This window comes from Hemicordylus capensis, chromosome 5, assembly GCF_027244095.1.
Source record: "Hemicordylus capensis ecotype Gifberg chromosome 5, rHemCap1.1.pri, whole genome shotgun sequence".
NCBI lineage: Eukaryota > Metazoa > Chordata > Lepidosauria > Squamata > Cordylidae > Hemicordylus > Hemicordylus capensis.
The window spans coordinates 223310141-223329764 of NC_069661.1; the positions used below are offsets into that span (position 1 = coordinate 223310141).

A 19624-nucleotide genomic window follows, 5' to 3' on the forward strand; every position below is an offset into this window, starting at 1 on the left:
CTACAGCTGTAGGGACAGATAGGAACACCTCAATGGCATAGATTGTGACAATGTCACCCAACCCAAGTCAAGATGGCAGACACGTAAACTTTTGAGGCGCAAGTGCACTAATTTGTGACCAGTCTAACTGATTTGAACTAAAGTTGCTACAGCTGTATGGACACATAGAGATGTCTTATAGAGTTTGTGATGATGTCATCCACTTTGATCCAAGATGGTCGATGTGTGAAATTTTGAGGTGCAAAGTGCACTAATTTGAGGACTATCTGACCCATTTGAACCAAATTTGATACAGTTGTAGTGAGTGACATACAGGGACACCTCAGTGGTATAGTTTGTAATAATGTCATCCACCCTGATCCAAGATGGTGGATGCATGAACCTTTGAGGTGCAAGAGATCTAACTTGTGAACCTCGATTTGAACCAAATTTAATCCAGTTGTAGAGACAGTGAAAATAAAGTAGGCTGATTAGTTCTTACTAGAACAACTTGTTCATCATACTACACAGCAGCAAACTGCATGGTCTGTGACAAGGTTTCTTAACCTTTGGCCCCCAGATGTTGTTGGACTACAACTCCCATCATCCCCAGACATAGTCTTTGTGGCTGAGGATGATGGGAGTTGTAGTCCAACAACATCTGGGGGCCCAAGGTTAAGAAGCAGTATCAGGTTTCAGAAACAAGTCCACGTGAAGGTTTCCAAGAAGGAATGTAGTTCCTATTCAAATGATGTCCCCTTGGGATTTCATTCAGACTACTCTTAATTTCTCTTTTATGATTACAAAAAAGCCTAACACAGACTCATCAGGTAGCATTAATACTGGACCATAAATACGTCTTGAGTGTTTCCCATGCAAATCAGCACTAACTAGATTTGCTGCTGCCTTGTAGAAACCTTATTGAGATAAACATTACATTTGAAAGAGAAACCTGCAAAGAGGTTAGTGCATTATGTTGTTTTCTGTTTGCAAGTAAGCTTTTTTTTCTTTTATTCTTCCATTCCAGGCAGAATTTTCAGAACTTAACCTGGCTTCATATGTGACTGCTGGGTGTATGGTAGACATGCAGGTCATAAGAAATGGCACCAAAGTGGTCAGGTGAGGAATATTTGCTTTATTTGCACCTAAAGTCCAAAAGAGACATGACATATCACATTGTTGCGGGAAAATGGCACATAAGTAAAGGGTTAAATGTTCCTTATCTCTGCATCATGGTCCTGATCTGGATTGAGCCCCTACGTGGTTGCTATTGTTAATGGAAAATAAGCCCTTGTCTAAAATGATGCATTTAACATCAAAGTCTTGTTTGACCCTCCAGATAAGATACCTGGGAGGGCCATAGTTTTTTGCTTTTTCAGCCCTCTGTGCTCCATATGTGTGATGTTCCCAGTAGTTTCATAGTACCAGCTGTGGATGTGCGTGGGGAAAAGATTTTTTTACTTACAAATATTGGCACACACTTTTATCTTAAATGTGACTAGAGTATAAGGCTTACTTTGAGTCTTTATGAAGTTTGCATAAATTCAGTATTGTGCATTGGCTAAGACTGTTACAAACCCAATTGCTCCCTCTTACCATCTTAGCTCTGCCATGGACTTATTAGATGTCTTTAGACAACCTTTTATTTCTTGGAATCAGCACTCTCCCCTCTGCAATATGCAGATAATAAGGGTATTCACACAACCTATTGGGCAGGCAAGTGGCGGGGAAGGCAGGGTTTCACCTACCTTCCCCCAGACAATAAAACAAATGTTTTGTTTGTTTGTTTGTTTGTTTGTTTGTTTGTTTGTTTATTGATTTGATTTGATTTGATTTGATTTATATACCGCACTTCCAAAATGGCTCAGGGCGGTTTCCACACCAAGCAGCATGGATCTCTGGAGGCTGGGATGATGCCTCCCGGTCTCCGGGAAGCCCACAATGCACTATGTGCTGAACATGCGCTCAGACAGGCGCTCTAGGTGCCCATTTCTGTGTGCGCTCAGACCACAAGCAGTCTGAGCTCACACATTATCCCGGCAGCTGGGTTAAGGGTGTGCCGGGATTTGTGTGGATCCCTGCGGTGCTCTCATAAGAACAGCCTTTATATCTTTCCACCTGCTGCCCATTCCTTAAGGTCCTCTGAAGATACTCTTCTTTCCAGTATCCCGGTAGGTGTTAACCATGACCTTGGTAGTGACACTCTGGCTTCGGATGCCCTTTCCAGGGCTGTTCGTGTAGCACCTGACTTTATGAGTTTGGGGAAATGATTTTATATGCCTATTATTTTGGACATAACAGTGTCCACACAGATATTTTAAAAAGTAATTAATCAGGGTTGTTAGTTTAGGAATCTAATTGTGTAGCATTGGGAACAGAAAGACACTTGGTCTCTAGACTATATAATATTTTGTTGTGTTCTGATTGTGATGTATAACAAGTTAAAAGCTACAATCAGTTGGTGGCAAGATCTGGAGAAAGATATTCATTTTGATATTTGAGAGTTATATTTAGAAATATGGAAATAGTTTTCTTTAAATTCTAATTTAAGAGAAATTAATTTTAAGTGTATGATAAACCCCTGTTAACTGAGCAAAGAGGCACCTTTTAAAAGTGGTGATTCTCTTTATTTAGCAGGGGGAGAGCAACTGGCCTTACCCATCCCCAGCACAGCATCCCTCTAGTGGCGGCTGCTGGTGTCTATCTTATGTTTCTTTTTAAGACTGTGAGCCCTTTGGGGACAGGCAGCCATTTAATGTATGTATGTATGTATGTATGTATGTAAACTGCTTTGGGAACAGCAGCCATGAAAATGAAAGGTCACCAAACAGCATCAGTATGTGCTGAATGTTCAAATTAATCTCACCCCACCCTCAGTAATTTCTACATTTGATTCTAATGATGAAATAAATATCAACATTAAAAAGCATATTCGGTGAAATCCTGACGATAAAGATGTCTGGGCCTCTTGTGTAACATACCAGCTGCCCCATCCAGAATCCAATTCAATGTAGTCCAGTTTAGTCCCATCAAACTCACTGAGGTAGGAAAAGTAGAACTTTAAATTAGTTGGGTTGTGGATCAGGCTGATAATGAATGTGTAGGTGTTTGTTCAGGATGACATCTTGAATATGTAGCCCAAAGCATGTGTTTTGACATATATCTGCTCTGACACCCTGCTACAAATGCTTAGCATTTGTTCAACACATGTGCTGATTTGGCCCTTGGGAAACTCAGCAGGACGGTCTTGTGTTACCACCCTTGGAGTAATTTAGGAGATACTGGGCAGGGATGAGGGAGACAGAAGAGATTCACACGCTTTGCATTGTCAGCATGAAAGCAGCAAGCTTTTAATGGGACTATTGGAAAGGCTCCCTAATTTCTGCTCTCCTCCTCCCTAACTTCAATTCAGAGGGAGGAAAGCATTCCCACAGCATTTGAATTAATCTGTGCGGAGGCAGGAAACAGATTTCTATCCAGTGTTCTAGTTTGGGCTCCCACCCACAAACCCCAATGTGTCATGCAAATGTTCTTCAGTCCACAATCGTACGCAAGTGAAGAGCAAACAAGAAAACACTGGGAAATTGAGTACTGTACTTTATTTTATTGCTGGTTGCATTCATCTGTAATGGCATGCATAACCACAGCTGCTTATACATTGAAGACGGAGGTTGCTTTGAACTCTGAAAATGTCCTGCTAGATCTTTGTAGATGAGACCTTCTTTCAAGTCAGTTAAAAGCTTTTAATAAATAAGATTGTGCTTTTAGGGTTCATATTGGTGTGACATCCTCCTTTTGTTGAAAGTTGTGCACTGAGAAATACACTTTTACATTGCTACATATACATATAATGCAGTTATGAATATCTTTAATATTACAAGTCTGAATCCCATTAAGTGGAATTTCTAGGATGAAAAACTTGAGCTCATCGCTACAAACCATTGACTCTAACAATGGACTTTGGAAGGCCCTTAATATTAATAGGGAAGGGGCTGCCGCTCGGTGGGAGAGCAAGTACTTTGCTTTCAGAAGGGTGCAGGTTTGGCATCTCCAGGCAGGGCTGGGAAAGGCTCATGTTTGAAAACCTGGAAGTTTTTCACACCCGGCTTTTAGCTTGCATCTCCTCTAGAATGGAGGGTGTGCATTCACATATTGGCCAAATTTACCCTGAAGTCCCTGCGAGCTATCAGGGAGCACTTCACACACAATTTGGGTTTTTCATCATGCATTAGCATGTAGCCCAATTTATATTCTGAGTTAAAAAAATCCACTTTTTGTGTCAGGTTTTTGGGGTTTTTTTGCTGGCAACTTCGAACTCGCAGTAAAGCCTCACAGAAAGCCCATGATAAAGCCTTCTGTGTCTGGGAAAGCTCCTGGAGGCCAGTCACTGAAGGCAATACTGAGTTAAATGAACCAACGGCAGAAAGCAGCTTCACATATGTACTATTTTAGAGAAGTAAAGTAATATGAAGCTGCCTTTTTAGTGTCGCTCCTTTATGGTCTCTCTTGGAGACTTCCACTCATTTTGGAACTGAAAATGTAGGAGTGGCCCTGGGGAAGGTAAGTGCGTTTTTCCTCCCAGGACAATTTCATGTCAATACATCAGAGCGGCTTGTGCAGATAGCACAGATTGCCTCATCTAGCATTTGGATACTGGGTGAGAATGGTATGAGCTGAAGCCCTCATCATGTGTTCAACATGACTGGAATACAGATTGGATTCACAACAGTCTCCTTACTACTTTTCAACACTTTATATAGAAATGCACTTGCAGTTCATTCAAGGGATAAAAAGTTTAAACTGGAAATTGCTGAAACTCCTGCGCAAACGGAACCATTTTTAACTGATAGTCAAAGTACAAAAATAAAGGCTGGAATACAAAGATCTTTTGCAGGTGAGCTCAAGATCAAATTCGCCCCTACATAAGTCAATATGTTGCAAGTTAACAACTGCTATAGAAGATCATTTTTAGCAGAAGTCACAGCATAGCTAGGGCCGGTTATGATGACATATATAGCATAGTTATTAGTCCAGTGAATCCTCTATGAGACTCGGACAGTCTTTTTCTATCAAAACAGAGAGCGAACGGATCAAAAAGAAGAGTAATTGTCCTCCTGGATCAATATCAGCTTTCCTTGCTTGGTCAAAAAGGGATGACAGAAGCTGAGAGGGCAATGGGTCAGGACTCTGGAAACAATTCTGGTTAGTGAGGAGTAAATCCCTTGAAGATATTGCTAGTTCTAGTCAGGGAGTGGTTTAATGTTGTAGTTTCTGTCTGCATTTCAATCTTTTTGTCTAGTAGCATTCATGCTTTACCCTGATGGTTGACTTAAATTTCTCTGTCAGTTAAAACCATGGAGAGGTCAGGGGGTGGTTGTTTCCTCATTATAAACCCACTGATCCTTTAATTACAAGAGACTTGACTATTGATTCTGGTTGATCAGTCTTAGTGTGCATTGTTGACAGGGTTGTGACCTGTTGCATTGAATTCCAACAAGCTAGAAAACCTAGCTGGACTGGAGTCCTCCACAGAATCATTATGGGTATTATGAAGACTGAAAGGAAATGTGTTACTAGAGATGTGCTATCGCCCTCTGGATCACAATGCTGAGTGTGACCTGGAGTTGGAGAAACAGATAAGAGAGGCATCAAAGAGAGAGGGCAGTAATAATGGGTGACTTCAACTACCCACATGTAGACTGGTTAAATTCACTTTCAGGTAATGAAAGAGAGGCCAAATTTCTAGACATGCTAAATGACTGTGCCTTAGAACAGTTAGTCATGGAACCAACCAGAGGGATGGTAACCTTGGACTTAATCCTGAGTGGTGCCCAAAACCTGGGAGAGTTGCAGAACCATTGGATAGCAGTGATCATAGTGTGATCCAATTCAACATATATGCAAGTGGAGAATCGTCAAGGTAGTCTAGCATAGATGTGTCCAACACAGATGTGTTGGACTTCAGAAGAGGAACTTCTCAAAAATGAGGAGACTGGTAAAAATGAAATTGAAAGGGAGAGTCAGGAGGGTCAGATCACTCCAGAAAGCATGGAATGTATTTAAAACCACAATACTAGAAGCTCAGTTGGAATGTATACCAAGAAGGAGGAAAGGTACCAACAAACTGAGGAGGACGCCAATGTGGCTAACAAGTAGAGTCAGGGAGCCTATAAAAGGGAAGAAGACTTCCTTCAGAAAATTGAAGTCCTGACCAAATGAAGAGAACAGAAAGGAACATAAACTCTGGCAAAGGAAATGCAAGGAGACAATAAGAGATGCAAAAAGAGAGGTTGAGGAGCATATAGCTAGAAGGGTCAAGGGGTATAACAAAAACTTCTTTAGATATATCAGAAGCAGAAAACTTGCCCGGGAGGCAGTTGGCCCCTTAGATGATGAGGGTGTGAAAGGGATAATTAAGGAGGATAAGGAGATTGCAGAGAAGCTGAATGAGTTCTTTGCATCCATCTTCACAGCAGAGGATACTGACCATATACCCTCTCCAGAATTGAGCTTTTCAGGTTTAGCGACTGAAGAACTGGGCCAGTTTGAGGTGACAAGGGAAGATGTGCTAAACTGTCCTGAAAAACTAAAAATTAACAAATCACCAGGGTCAGATGGCATCCACCCAAGAGTTCTGAAGGTACTCAAATGTGAAATTGCTGATCTCTTAGTAAAAAATATGTAACTGGTCCCTACAATCAGGCTCTGTGCCAGAGGACTGAAAAGTAGCCTATGTAACTCCAATTTTCAAAAAGGGATCCAGGGAGGATCCAGGAAATCACAGGCCAGTCAGTTTAATGCCAGTGCCAGGTAAATTGATGGAAAGCGTACCTAAGGACAAAACTGTTAAACATATAGAAGAAAAGGCCTTGCTGAAACCAGTTGAATATAAGGGTCAACATGCATGTGGATAATGGTGATCCAGTTGACATAGTATACTTGGACTTCCAAAAAGCTTTTGATAAAGTTCCCCACCAAAGGTTCTTGAGTAAACATAGCAGTCATGGGATAACGGGACAGGTTCATGTGCGGATCGGTAACTAGTTGAAGGAGAGAAAACAGAAGGTAGGAATAAATGGACAGTTTTCACAATTAAGAGAATTAGGAAGTGGGGTCCCCCAGGGGTCGGTACTTGGATCAGTGCTCTTTAACTTGTTCATAAATGATCTAGAAATTGGGGTAAGCAGCAAAGTGGCCAAATTTGCGGATGACACTAAACTATAGTAGTGAAATCCAAACTAGATTGTGAGGAGCTCCAAAAAGATCTCGCCAAACTGGTGGAGTGGGTGACAAAATGGGAAATGCAGTTCAATGCAAGCAAGTGTAAAATGATGCATATTGGTGCAAAAAACCCCAATGTCACATATACGCTGATGGGATCTGAGCTGTCGGTGAGAGATCTGACCAAGAGAGAGATCTTGGGGTCGTGGTGGACAGCTCATTGAAAGTGTCAGTTCAGTGCGCAGTAGCTGTGAAAAAGGCTGATTCCATGCTAGGAGTCATTAGGAAGGGGAGTTAAAATAAAAATACTAATATTATAATGCCCTTATACAGATCTATGGTGTGGCCACATCTGGAGTACTGCATACAGCTTTGGTCACTGTATCTTAAGAAGGATATTGTAGAACTAGAAAAAGGTGCAAAAGAGGGTAACCAAGATTATCAGGGGCCTGGAGTACCTTCCTTATGAGGCTAGGCTAGAGCATCTGGGGCTCTTTACTGTGGAAAAGAGGCGACTAAGTAGAGAATCGAGGTGTATAAAATTATACATGGAGTGGGAACAGTGGACAAAGAGAAATTTCTCTCACACAATCACAACACTAGAACCAGGCGTCATCCCATGAAACTGAAGATCGGGAAATATAGGAGCAACAAGAGGAAGTACTTTTTCACACAGCACATAATTTTTTAAAACTTGTGCACTGCCCAGAGCCTTTGGATGGGGTGGTCTATAAATCTAATAATAAATAAATAAATAAATAAATAATCTATCTATCTATCTATCTATCTGTGGAATTCTTTGCTGTGGGGTGGTGATGGGCACCGGCTTGGATGGCTTTAAAGGGGGCTTAGACAAATTAATGGAAGACAGGTCTATCAATGGCTACAGTACTTGTCTGGTGGATGTGAGACACCTCAAGCCTCAGACACACTATGAGGCACTTCACATGACATGTATGAAGCATCTGACAGGGTTCTGCGGGCAGAGCAGGCTTAGCCCACTCTCCTCGCAGCTGAGCAGCTGCTCGTAGCTGGGCGACCGGATCGGCCGCCCACACAACTGTGGGGATTGGGGGCCACATGGCCCCAGAAATTCCAGGATGCCCCATGCGAGTGCGTAGGGCATCCTGGAGAGACCCCCGAGCCCGGGAGGCTGGTTGCAGCCTCTGGGTCAGGGGTCTACTTGTATGTCGCTGTGTGCTGCGGCAACACACGGGCAAAGGAATGAGGTTAACAGAGCACTTGCTCCGTTAACCTCATTTAAGGGGAGGGTGTTCAAGGTGGGCTACCCGCCTTGGGAGCACTGGGCTCATCTGCAAGCCTGGTGGTTCCTATGACCGACGGAAAATGGGCTAAGCTCCCTTAGCCTGCTTTCCATCGATCGTGAGAATAGCCTCTATGCCTCTCAATACCAGTTGCAGGGGAGAAACAGCAGAAGAGAGGGCATGCACATACCTCTTGCCTGTGGGCTCCCCAGAGGCATCTGGTGGGCCACTGTGTGAAACAGGATGCTGGACTAGATAGGCCTTGGGCCTGATCCAGAAGGGCTGTTCTTATGTTCTAAATCCAAGATTCTCCATGGCCTAAATATATAGTCTTATGACAATTTCATGCTATGTACAGTATGCTGTTACCCTGTGTAGTGGGGAAATCTACCACAATGGAGGAATTCACCCTTATGCATTGTGTACATATATCTCAAGATAAATTATTTTTTGTCATAAAGCTCTGAACTCCTAGGACAGGCAGTGTGTGTGTGTGTGTGTGTGTGTGTGTAGACAGTGATGAATCCCCTGTCAAGGGTGGAATGAGCAACAGTGTCTGTCTGCCACTGGCTGAGCTACTTAGATCCTAGAGAGGGAAAGGGCAAGCAGAAAACATAGGGAAGGAGAGGGTAGACATAGGGAAGGAGAGCATAAGCCTAAGGAAGCATAGGTGAAGAATCCATGGAGCAGCAAGCATGACAAGAGAAGGAGTAACTTAGGAGAGTTGGGTTAGAACAGGGATTCTCAACGTGTGGGTCCCCAGATGTAACTGGACTTCAACTCCCATAATTCCTAACCAAAGGCCACTGGGGCTGGGGATTATGGGAGTTGAAGTCCAATAACATCTGGGGACCCACACGTTGAGAAACCCTGGGTTAGAAGCAAGAGTAGTCCAAAGGAAAGAGACAAAGAGACAAAACCCTGAATAAGGAGTCTGGGCAGGTGGAGGAAAGCCCCCTTATAGGATACATTGAGGCTATTCGCACACACGTGCAAAACTGGGCTAAGGGAGCCCAGCCTGGTTTTTCACGCACATGTGAACCGCTGGGATCGGGCCCGATCCCTGCAGCGACACGGTGGCAAGCCCGCCTATGTAGCCACCCTTGAAAACAAGGTTGAGGGAGTGAACACTCTCTTAACCTTGTTTTCTTGATTGTGTGGCAGCCGTGGCTGCAAGCAATTGCTGGGTGTGCAACTGCTTCCCAACGTTGCTGGACATGCTCCTCATGTGTCCAGATTATTCCCCGTGCGCTGAGGCAGCTGAGAGGGTTGGGAGCCAGGATATGTCATCCTCGCCTCCGGAAATACAATGATGCACTGCGCAAGTATGCAGTGCATCATAGGAATCCCCCCTCCCCTCCCCGGGCTCCCCACAGAAATCGCTTGCTTGCTTGCCTGCTTGAGTGCCGTGAAGTCGGTGTCGACTCTTAGCGACCACATAGATAGATCCTCTCCAGGATGATCTGTCTTCAACTTGGCCTTTAAGGTCTCTCAGTGGTGCATTCATTGCTGCCATAATCGAGTCCATCCACCTTGCAGCTGGTCGCCCTCTTCTTTACTTTCCTTCAACTTCTCCTAGCTTTATGGACTTCTCAAGGGAGATGTGTCTTCGCATAATGTGTCCAAAGTATGATAGTTTGAGCCTGGTCATTTGTGCCTCGAGCGAAAATTCTGGATTGATTTGTTCTATGATCCATTTGTTTGTTTTCCTGGCTGTCCATGGTTTCCTCAAAAGTCTTTTCCAGCACCAAAGTTCAAAAGTGTCAATACTTTTTCTATTTTGCTTCTTCAGAGTCCAGCTTTCGCATCCATAGAGTGTCACGGGAAAAACCATTGTCTGAACAATTCTAATCTTTGTAAATTTAGACATGTCACGGCATCTAAATAGCCTTTCCAAGGCCTTCATTGCAACCCTACCAAGTGCTAGTCTGCAGTGTATTTCTTGACTGCTAGATCCTTTACTGTTGACAGTCAATCCTAAAAGGCAGAAGCTATCCACCACTTCAGTATCTTCATTGTCAATTCTGAGGCTAGTTGCTGTACCCGTTGTCATTAGTTTAGTCTTCTTTACATTTAGTCATAGTCCCATTTTTTCACTGTGCTCCTTGACTTTCATTACTAGAGCTTGCAGATCATCTGCATTCTCAGCTATCAGAGTGATGTCATCAGTGTAGCACAGGTTATTGATGTTTCTTCCTCCAACTTTAAAACCATGCTCATCTTCTTCCAATCCAGCTTCTCTCAGTACAGCCATATAAGTTGAATAAAGAAGGAGAAAGTAGACAGCCTTGTCTTACTCCTTTGCCGATCTGGAACCAATCTGTTTCACCATGTTCTGTTTGGACTGTGGCTTCCTGTCCTGTGTATAGGTTTCTCATGAGAACAATGAGATGTTCTGAGATGCCCATTTTCCTAAGGATATTCCACAACTTGATATGGTCGATGCAATCAAAGGCTTTTCTGTAGTCAATACAGCAAATATTGACTTCTTTTTGGTATTCTTTGGCTTTCCCACAGAAATACATCATTGTATTTCTGGGGGCTAGAATGACACATCCCAGCCCCTGATCATCTCCACTGCCTTGGTGTGCGGGGAATCATCTTGGCATGTGGGGAGCACACCCAGCAACACCAGCTCGATCATCTGCGGGGAAGGTAAGTTTAAGCAGACCGCCCTCTAGCCCTTCTCACTGATTGTGAGAAGAGGCTCATTGTTTGTCCATATATTTTACACAGGTATTATTTTTATAAGCCACCTAATGGCGCAGCAGGAAATGACTTGACTAGCAAGCCAGAGATTGCCATTTTGAATCCCCGCTGGTATGTTTCCCAGACTATGGGAAACACCTATATCGGGCAGCAGCGATATAGGAAGATGCTGAAAGGCATCATCTCATAGTGCATGGGAGGAGGCAATAGTAAACCCCTCCTTTATTCTACCAAAGACAACCACAGGGCTCTGTAGTTGCCAGGAGTTGACACCAACTTGATGGCACACTTCACCTATTATTTTTATACTGTCTCACTATTTTATTATGTTGAGGGTTCCACAGCACCATGTTTGAGGGGATATACACTGTAAAATATAAATAAATAAATAAATAAACTTTCAGCAGCCTACTGAATATGAGATTCCTAGTTCAAGTCCCTATCCACCCCCAGCACAGTACCTCCAGTGACTGTTGCTGGTGTCTGTCTTATGTTTTTTTTTTTAGATTGTGAGCCCTTTGGGGGCAGGGACCCATCTTATTTATTTATTATTTCTCTGTGTAAACTGCCCTGAGCCATTTTTGGATGGGTGGTATAGAAATCAAATAAATAAATAAAGTAAGTAAGTAAGTAAGTAAGTCTTGGAAGACACTTCTGGAAAGCTAGCCTCTCCCTCCGTGTTTCTTCTTGAGGGATCTTGCATGGAAAATATTTACCTTCAAGAAATGTCATGAAAAAAGAATACAGTAAGAGTACATATCTTTTCCTGTCACTGACAGAGTATGCTGTGCAGTGTCAGACAACTTACATAATAAATTTTATATAGGTTTAGCATTTGATTAAATGTATTTCAAATGATGCAAAGTTTGGCACTGCTGCTGTTGTTTTTAAATGGATGACTTTCCAGTGTATTTCCAACAGTCTGTAATTTTTCCAGTATGTTGAAGTTTCTTTAGCATTACATTGAATGGAACACTATATAGCCCAGTGACAGCTGTGCTATAAAGCCAGAAATAAATCAAGGTAGTGTTTCACGTTCTGTACTTATATATATATGAGCACCTTGATCTAGTAGAATCTACAGCCACAATGGCACATAGAACATTCTGGACCAACATAACTTTCCTAGGATTTTATGTTTGGCAGGTGGAACAAATCTAGTCTGCTCATAATGTGCTGCCTAACCATTGTGAATCTATTCAGAAGGATTGCTCCCAAATATAATTCCCATAAGGGCCTTTTCACACATCACATGGTGGCAATCCCAGGTTCCCCACCAATAATACAATTGACAGGGACTCTGGAGCTTCAGCTAGGGAACATCTGAGTCTAAGGTTAGAAACTAACTTACTGAGCTGCTGTAGATAGTGAGGCTATTCTCACATGCAGTGGAAACCAGGCTAAGGGAGCCCAGACCAGTTTCCACTGCACATGAGAACCACTGGGAGCCGTGTGGCTCCTGGCGACAGTGCAGTGGCAAACCCTCTTGGGTAGCCCGCTGCTTAACCCGGGTTTCGGGGGCAAGAGTGCCCAAAAAGCAGGTTTTGTGATTGTGTGTCACTGCAGTGCGGCTCCGCGCCACAGCGACTCACGAGTAGCCCCCTTATGGGGAGGCTACAACAAGCCTCCTGACATCAGGAGACTCCCCAGAATGTGCCTCACACTCACGTGGGCTTTCCGGGACTTCTGGGGACCAGGAGGCCCCCAAATCCTGCCACTCCAACTGGCTCCATGGCAGAGCCAGTAATTGTCTGGGCGGCCAATCCAGCCACCCAGGGAGAGCTCCCTGCTCGTCTGCGGGTCGAGCGGGTTGAGCCCGCTTTCCCCACAAAACCCCTTTAGGCTCTTCACACCGCGTGTGTGGAGAGCCTTTGTGTGTGGTCTGCTTCAGGTGCAGAAAGGGAGAAGCATGTGCAATGGAACCTTGGATTAGCCAATGTTAGGAGCAAATCTAACCCCTGCTAACTTGGCAAAGAGGCACCTTTTAATGTGGTGATTCTCTTTATTTAGCAGGGGGAGAGTAACTGGCCCTATCCACCACCAGCACAGTACTTCCAGTGACTGTTGCTGGTGTCTGTCCAATGTTTCTTTTTAGAATGTGAGCCCTTTGGAGACAGGGAGCCATCTAATTTAATTTAATTATATTTCTCCGTGTAAACCACCCTGAGCCATTTTTGGAGGGGCAGTATAGAAATCGAATAAATAAATAATAAATAAATAAATTTAGAACAATTAGTCTGAGAGAGCAAAGGGGAGCAAGGATGTTGCTATATGTTAAATACTTCTAGAGGTAAGGTAATTAATGTAATTAATTGTTCATTTAATTATGAACATAGGAAGCTGCCATATACTGAGTCCAACCATAGGTCCATCTCACTCAATATTGTCTACGCAGACTGGCCTCAGCTTCTCCAAGGTTGCAGGCAGGGATCTCTCTCAGCCCTACCTTGGAGATACCAGGGAAGGAACTTGGAACCTAGATGCTCTTCCCAGAAGAAATCTCCATCCACTAAGGGGAATATCTTACAGTGCTCACTCCTCTAGTCTCCCTTTCATATGCAACCAGGGCAGACCCTGCTTAGCTAAGGAGACAAGTCATGCTTGCTACCACAAGACAAGCTCTCTTAAGATAAGTTAATTAAGGTAATTAATGCATCTTCTACCTACCTGGCAGCATTCACTCCTACAGCTTTGGGGATAGGGCACCATCTTATTTATCATTTTTTAAAATGTAAACCGCTTTGAGGATTTTTGTTGATAAGCGATATATAAATATTTGTTCTTGTACTAGCTTGTTCTGGGTCTAGGAGTGAGTGAATGAGGCTTCTTTAAACAACAGAGGCCTTTAAAAATAATTCAAGCTTATAGGACCATAATATATTATGTCTGTATTGTCTCACATTTTGGTGTAAAAGTGTGGTGAGTGGGAAATATTTGGGGTGGGGTGGGTGGGATGGTGGATGTGGAGTAAAAGGGGGAGTGGGAAATATTTGAGGGGGAGCACTGACTACCCCTTGGAGACATCCCAAGGGGGGATAAATACTGATATAAATACCAGAAACCTAGCCTTCTGTTCTTGTCTGGTCAACAAAGCATCCACTTCTGCTTACTTCTCTAATTCAGGCTGCCGACTTCAGGGGCTCTGAGCTGCAGAACATACCCTCCAAGCAATCCATATTCAGGCAGGGTGCTCAGAGCCCTTGTGACAGAAAAGACCAGTTGCCTCCCTAATATGTATGTGTTGTGCATATTTTGGCAAACATGTTTGCTGCATTCAGCACTTCACATGTTTAAGCATACATGTATACATCATATGGGTAAACTTAAAGCTGTCCATAATGTCATGTCAATAGTGATCAAGACCTGAGATTCAGGCCTGCTTTCTATTGCTCCCTCTTTGCCCTAATTCTCTGCTGTACAAACATTTTGCACAATATCACTGTCTATCAGGCCTGCTCTTGATAGTTGAGTCCAGTTGGGCAAGAGATCAGAGCGACCAGATGAGGATCCAAGGGGCCAGAGGCAGGGATGTAGCCAAAGCTGGGCTGAAGGTCAATTTCCAAAGTGACCACCAGGCAACATGGGGCATAGGTGAGGGCAAGGCAAAGTAAGAAGCCTCAGCTGTGGTTATGTCTACCAACGACCATATTCAGCTGGTGTTGCAGCCCAGAGGATGCCCTTGACCCTTATAGTACAGTTGGCTTATGGAGAAGCCAGGGTGCTGGTCATGTAGGAGATGAGGCACAAGCTGCTGGGGATCCTGGTTCAAGACCTTCTCTCTATCACCATAGCACCTTACGCTATGCTACAACTGGCAGTGGTGGCTCTTGCTGGTATACAAATGTGTACTTCTCTTGCAACATCCTGAACTGGCTAAACACCAGTGTTATATTACCAGTCATGACACAACAGCCGTTTCACCCCATATTAAACATTTATTTGACAAGATGGTAGCTCAAGGAATCTGGCCATAAATGTCCTGGATTGTATGATGTATTAAGGTCTAGAAATTATACAAATTACTCTTACTAAGCCTGCTGCCATTGCAGCCATTTAAAAAAAGAGAAGCGGGGCGGGGGGGGGAGAGAAGGATTTCTCTTTTTTTCTTTCGTTCTGTCCAGCCTGCTTTCCAGTTGCTGCTATTAAACAGCTGCTGGTGTAGGGGTACTCTTATTGGGGGTTTGCTTATCTTCTGGATGAATAATGTCCCTCTTTAACTCCTCAGCAGCTGGTGTCCAGCCGATGTGTGAGAAAGATGCTGACAGTTATTGGGAAAACATTTGGAGTGGAGGCAGCTGCCAAAAAATCAGAAATTAGTGTTACTAGACAAGGGTGGGGAAAGATCGGAGATATTAATACCTTCCATGGCTCTTTCACAGTCCAGATTTCTTATCAGAAGGAGTTATTATCTATCAGGGCCAAGGTTTTTGATAATTAGTTAAATCGCAAGAGGAATGAAAGACCTATTTAAACTTGTTGCATTTTTGATCATGCATCATTCTTATCTTAATTTGCCTCCTTTCATCATAGCCTTTTATTGAGTCTAGTTTTGAGGGGAAAACAAAGGTTAGCAATTTTGGGTCTGATTGTGTACTTGCATGCAACTCCATGACTTCCACTTGACCCTGGGAAATACTTCTCCCCTCGCCCCCAGTTTGCTCATTTTTGGTTCATTAAAGAATAATCCTTTAAGTCTACTCTGAAATATAACTGTGAAAAATAATGTTATGAAGAACTAAATGAAAGCCACCATGGTGGTAGTGGATAGAATTATACATGGTCTCCTGTAAATCTGGGTTTAAATCCTTGCTCAGCTACAAAACTCACCATGTGATGTTGGGTCAGCTGCCATCTTTCAGCCTAACTTACTTTTTTCTGTCTGTCTGTCTGTCTGTCTGTCTATCTTTATCCTGTCCTTTCTCCAAGAAGTTAGAGTGGAGTACATAGCTCTCTCCAGCTATTTTATCTTCACAATCATGCGAAGTTGGTTAGGCTGAGAGTAAGTGACAGGCCCAAGGTCATGCAGTGAGCTTCATGGGTGAGTGGGGATTTGAACATGGGTATCTTCAGTAGTATCAGAGCTAGATGGGGGCAGGACCTGGGACAAAGTTCAGTCCTGGACTCACCTCCCTGATGGTGGGTCCAGGTGGGTCCACCACCCTGCATGCTTACTGGCAGTGGATGGTACACAGCAAGCGATGGAGATTTTGGTGACGGTGACTTCTTCCTCCTACTTTTGGAGGGTAGGAGGAAGAGGACCTGCCACCACATTTTCCTCCATTAGCCAGTGGGAAGGTACAAAACAGTGGGAAGGTACAGAGAGAAAGTACAATTGAGACTTGTGTGGCATAGGGGCTATTCTCACGATCAGCAAAAATCGGGCTAGGAGAGCCTAGCCCAATTTTTGCTGATGGTGTAAACCATTGGGCTCGCAGGCGAGCCCAGTGGCTGACAAGCGGCTAGCCTGCTTTTGTAGCCCTCCCCAAAGCCCGGGTTTGTGGAGCGAGCGCTCTGTAAACCTGGGCTTCCCGATCATGAGTAGCCATGGTGTGGCTTCGTGCCGTGGCTACCCACGAGTAGACCCCCAGAGGGGAGGCGAAAAGCCACCTCCCGGCTCTGGGGGTCTCCCCAGTATGCCCTGCATGCTCACGCAGGGCATACTGGAGCTTCCGGGGGCCTAAGCCTCTGAGCTCCCCAGCCCTCACCAGCTCCGTCACAGAACCGGCAATCACGTGGGCGGCCGATCCGGCCACCCTGGGCTCCCTCCCTGCTCATGTGCAGGGAGAGCGGGCTTAGCCCACTCTCCCTGCACACTCTCAAGAACTGGGTCTCACTGATCATGAGACTCGGCTCATAGTCTTCCTTCCCATGGTCCAATGGATTTTCTCCCAAAGGTCCTTGTGATAAATCAGGGTGTTCTGGGGAAAAGACTATTGGCCGATGAGAGAAATGGGGGCTACCATGTCAGCCCCTCAGCTAAGGGACTAATATGGCAACTCTACTAGCTACCCTCCCCATGAGAGTAAATCAGGGGCCTCTGTGGCTCCCATCAGCTGACTTGTACTTCTGTCAGCAGGAGTAGCACTGGTGTCTTGTCCAACTTGTAAACCGCCCAGAGACGTAAGTTTTGGGTGGTAGAAAAATATGTTGAATGAATGAATGAATGAATGAATGAATCTCACACCACTACTGCTGCAGGATACTAGTGCAGTGGGCTTCAAAGGTTGGCCAAGAGGGGTCTTCAAGGGCTGCCCAAGTGGGTTGACCCTGCTCTTCTGTTCTAATTTACCTCATAGGGGAGTTGTGAATATAAAATGGAAGAACCCTATATATGTTGCTCTGACATCTTGGGGCCCAATTTGATATGCATTTTTTTCATGGACTTCTTTATGAAATCTGCTCATTTTTCTACAAAAATATGTGTATAGATAGATAGGACTGGGAGTTTGTGGAAGATGCAACTCAACTGCTCACCTTAAGTAGCGATCCAGAGCAGACTCACTGCTTCGGACTGTACGGTTTGCAGTCACTGTCACCACTGATGATCTGATCAAGTTCTGTTTTTCACTTTATGCTCTGTACTTGAAGCATCAGGCTGAAAACAGAGATGACACAGGAGGTCTGTGATCATACCAACCTTTTCTTTCTACATTAAAGTGATCGCAGGAGGCTCGAATTTTGATTGGAGCAATGGTTTGAGGGAGGGAGTGCTTTATGCCTACCCCCACCCCGCTCACTATTTCCCCAGTCTAAATCACCCCCGAAGCAATATACACATACCTGTATAATCTCTGTCTCCTCCAACCCACCCTGTGGGTCTAATAGCAGCTTTGGGGTAGAGCAGTTTAGACTGGGGAAACAGCATGTGAGAGTTAAAGGGTTAAAACTCCATCCCCCAGCACCACTGCTTTGATCAAAATAAAGCCCCCTCCCCAACTGATTTAAAGTTTTCAAAGAGTTGGAAGATCCAATCACACATTTCCCACATCACATATAGTTTGGCCCTCAATTTTATACTGCCTTGGGCTGTTCTGCCACCCACATAATTTGTAGTCTGTGTTAAGCTAACTAGTTTTCTGATCCCCTTCTTATACCAACCTGAATGGAGCTTTTAACTGGAGCTCAGCATGGTGTCAGAGACAAGATCAAGGCCAATGGAGGGCTTTAGCAACCACAAACATTGGCTGCTACCTTGGCTGACCAAACTTCGTAGTTCCTTGACTATTTTATGTGATTGCACTGCAGTCTTGGAATGGGGGGGCTGAGGGTGGGGGTTTTGTTGTTAGCAGTGATTGCAATACTCTAACTCTAGCCAGAGCATACTAAGAATATTGAACCTGAAGTCTTTATTGGATAGAAGTGCAATATGATTGCAGTTAGAGATGCAATCCAAGATATTCATACGAATGGGCAGAAGACTAAGAACAAAGCCTCCCTGCAAGTTCAGTCTTCAATACAAGCCCTGTAAATGAGTATCCATGATGTCACAATGACAATATTAACAGCCAGGGAAGGCAAGGTCATACGCATAACTGCTATTTTATATTAGCTCAAACATACCTGAGGAACAACATTCTTGCTGGGATTATTGCACTTCTCAGGTAGCTGAAGTCACTCATGTGTTGGCCTTGTGCCTCAGAACTTTGCCGGAGGAAGCCATAAAAACCACAGCAATGTGCGGCCTGTCGCATCTTATTGCCTAATTATTCCTTTTCCCTGCCTTGCCTTGAGCACTGAGAAAACATTTCTGTTCCAAAACTTCTCTTTAGCCAAAACATGCTGGTCAGCTGAACGTGTTTGCTGTCACGATTCAAGCTACAGCAGGTCCTGAACCAGAACAGTCAGGTAGGGATTCAGCCTCTGCTGCGCTCTTGAGCTATGACTGGAGAAGAGGATTACAGAGAGATAAGCTTTAGATAAGAAAGAAGAGACAACGTGGAAAGTCCTGGATCCCCTATAAGATCTTCCAAGCTATAGCTACCTCTTTGTCTCAATATGGCAGTTATTACCTCTCAGGTTGCCAGCTCTGACTGAAGCTATTCCTGGAGATTTTTTTCTCCTCCACATATTTGGCCCTCCACCACTATATTTTTCACAATATTAGCAATAGCAATAGCAATAGCACTTACATTTATATACCGCTCTATAGCTGGAAGCTCTCTAAGCGGTTTACAATGATTTAGCATATTGCCCCCAACATTCTGGGTACTCATTTTACCGACCTCGGAAGGATGGAAGGCTGAGTCAACCTTGAGCCCCTGGTCAGGATTGAACTTGCAACCTTCTGGTTACAGGGCGGCAGTTTTACCACTGCGCCACCAGGGGCACTATTAAGCCATTAAAACCTCCAGGATAGCTTTCAGTAATCACCTGGAATCACCTGATGTTGATTCCTGAAGACTCCAGGCCATTCCCTGGTTGGCAACCCCACTCACCTCTGACTGAAAAGG

The 19624-nt window shown here is 44.1% G+C and overlaps 1 protein-coding gene across 7 annotated transcripts in view; it reads left to right on the plus strand.

Moving 5' to 3' along the window:
* The window catches only part of SYN3 (synapsin III), a 304303-nt gene that overhangs the window by 63791 nt on the left and 220888 nt on the right, over positions 1-19624 (plus strand). For all 7 annotated transcript variants that reach the window (XM_053257382.1, XM_053257387.1, XM_053257380.1 and 4 more), the window contains exon 4: positions 1007-1098. In XM_053257382.1, coding sequence (XP_053113357.1) covers positions 1007-1098 — 92 coding nt within the window. The remainder of the gene's footprint in view (positions 1-1006; positions 1099-19624) is intronic.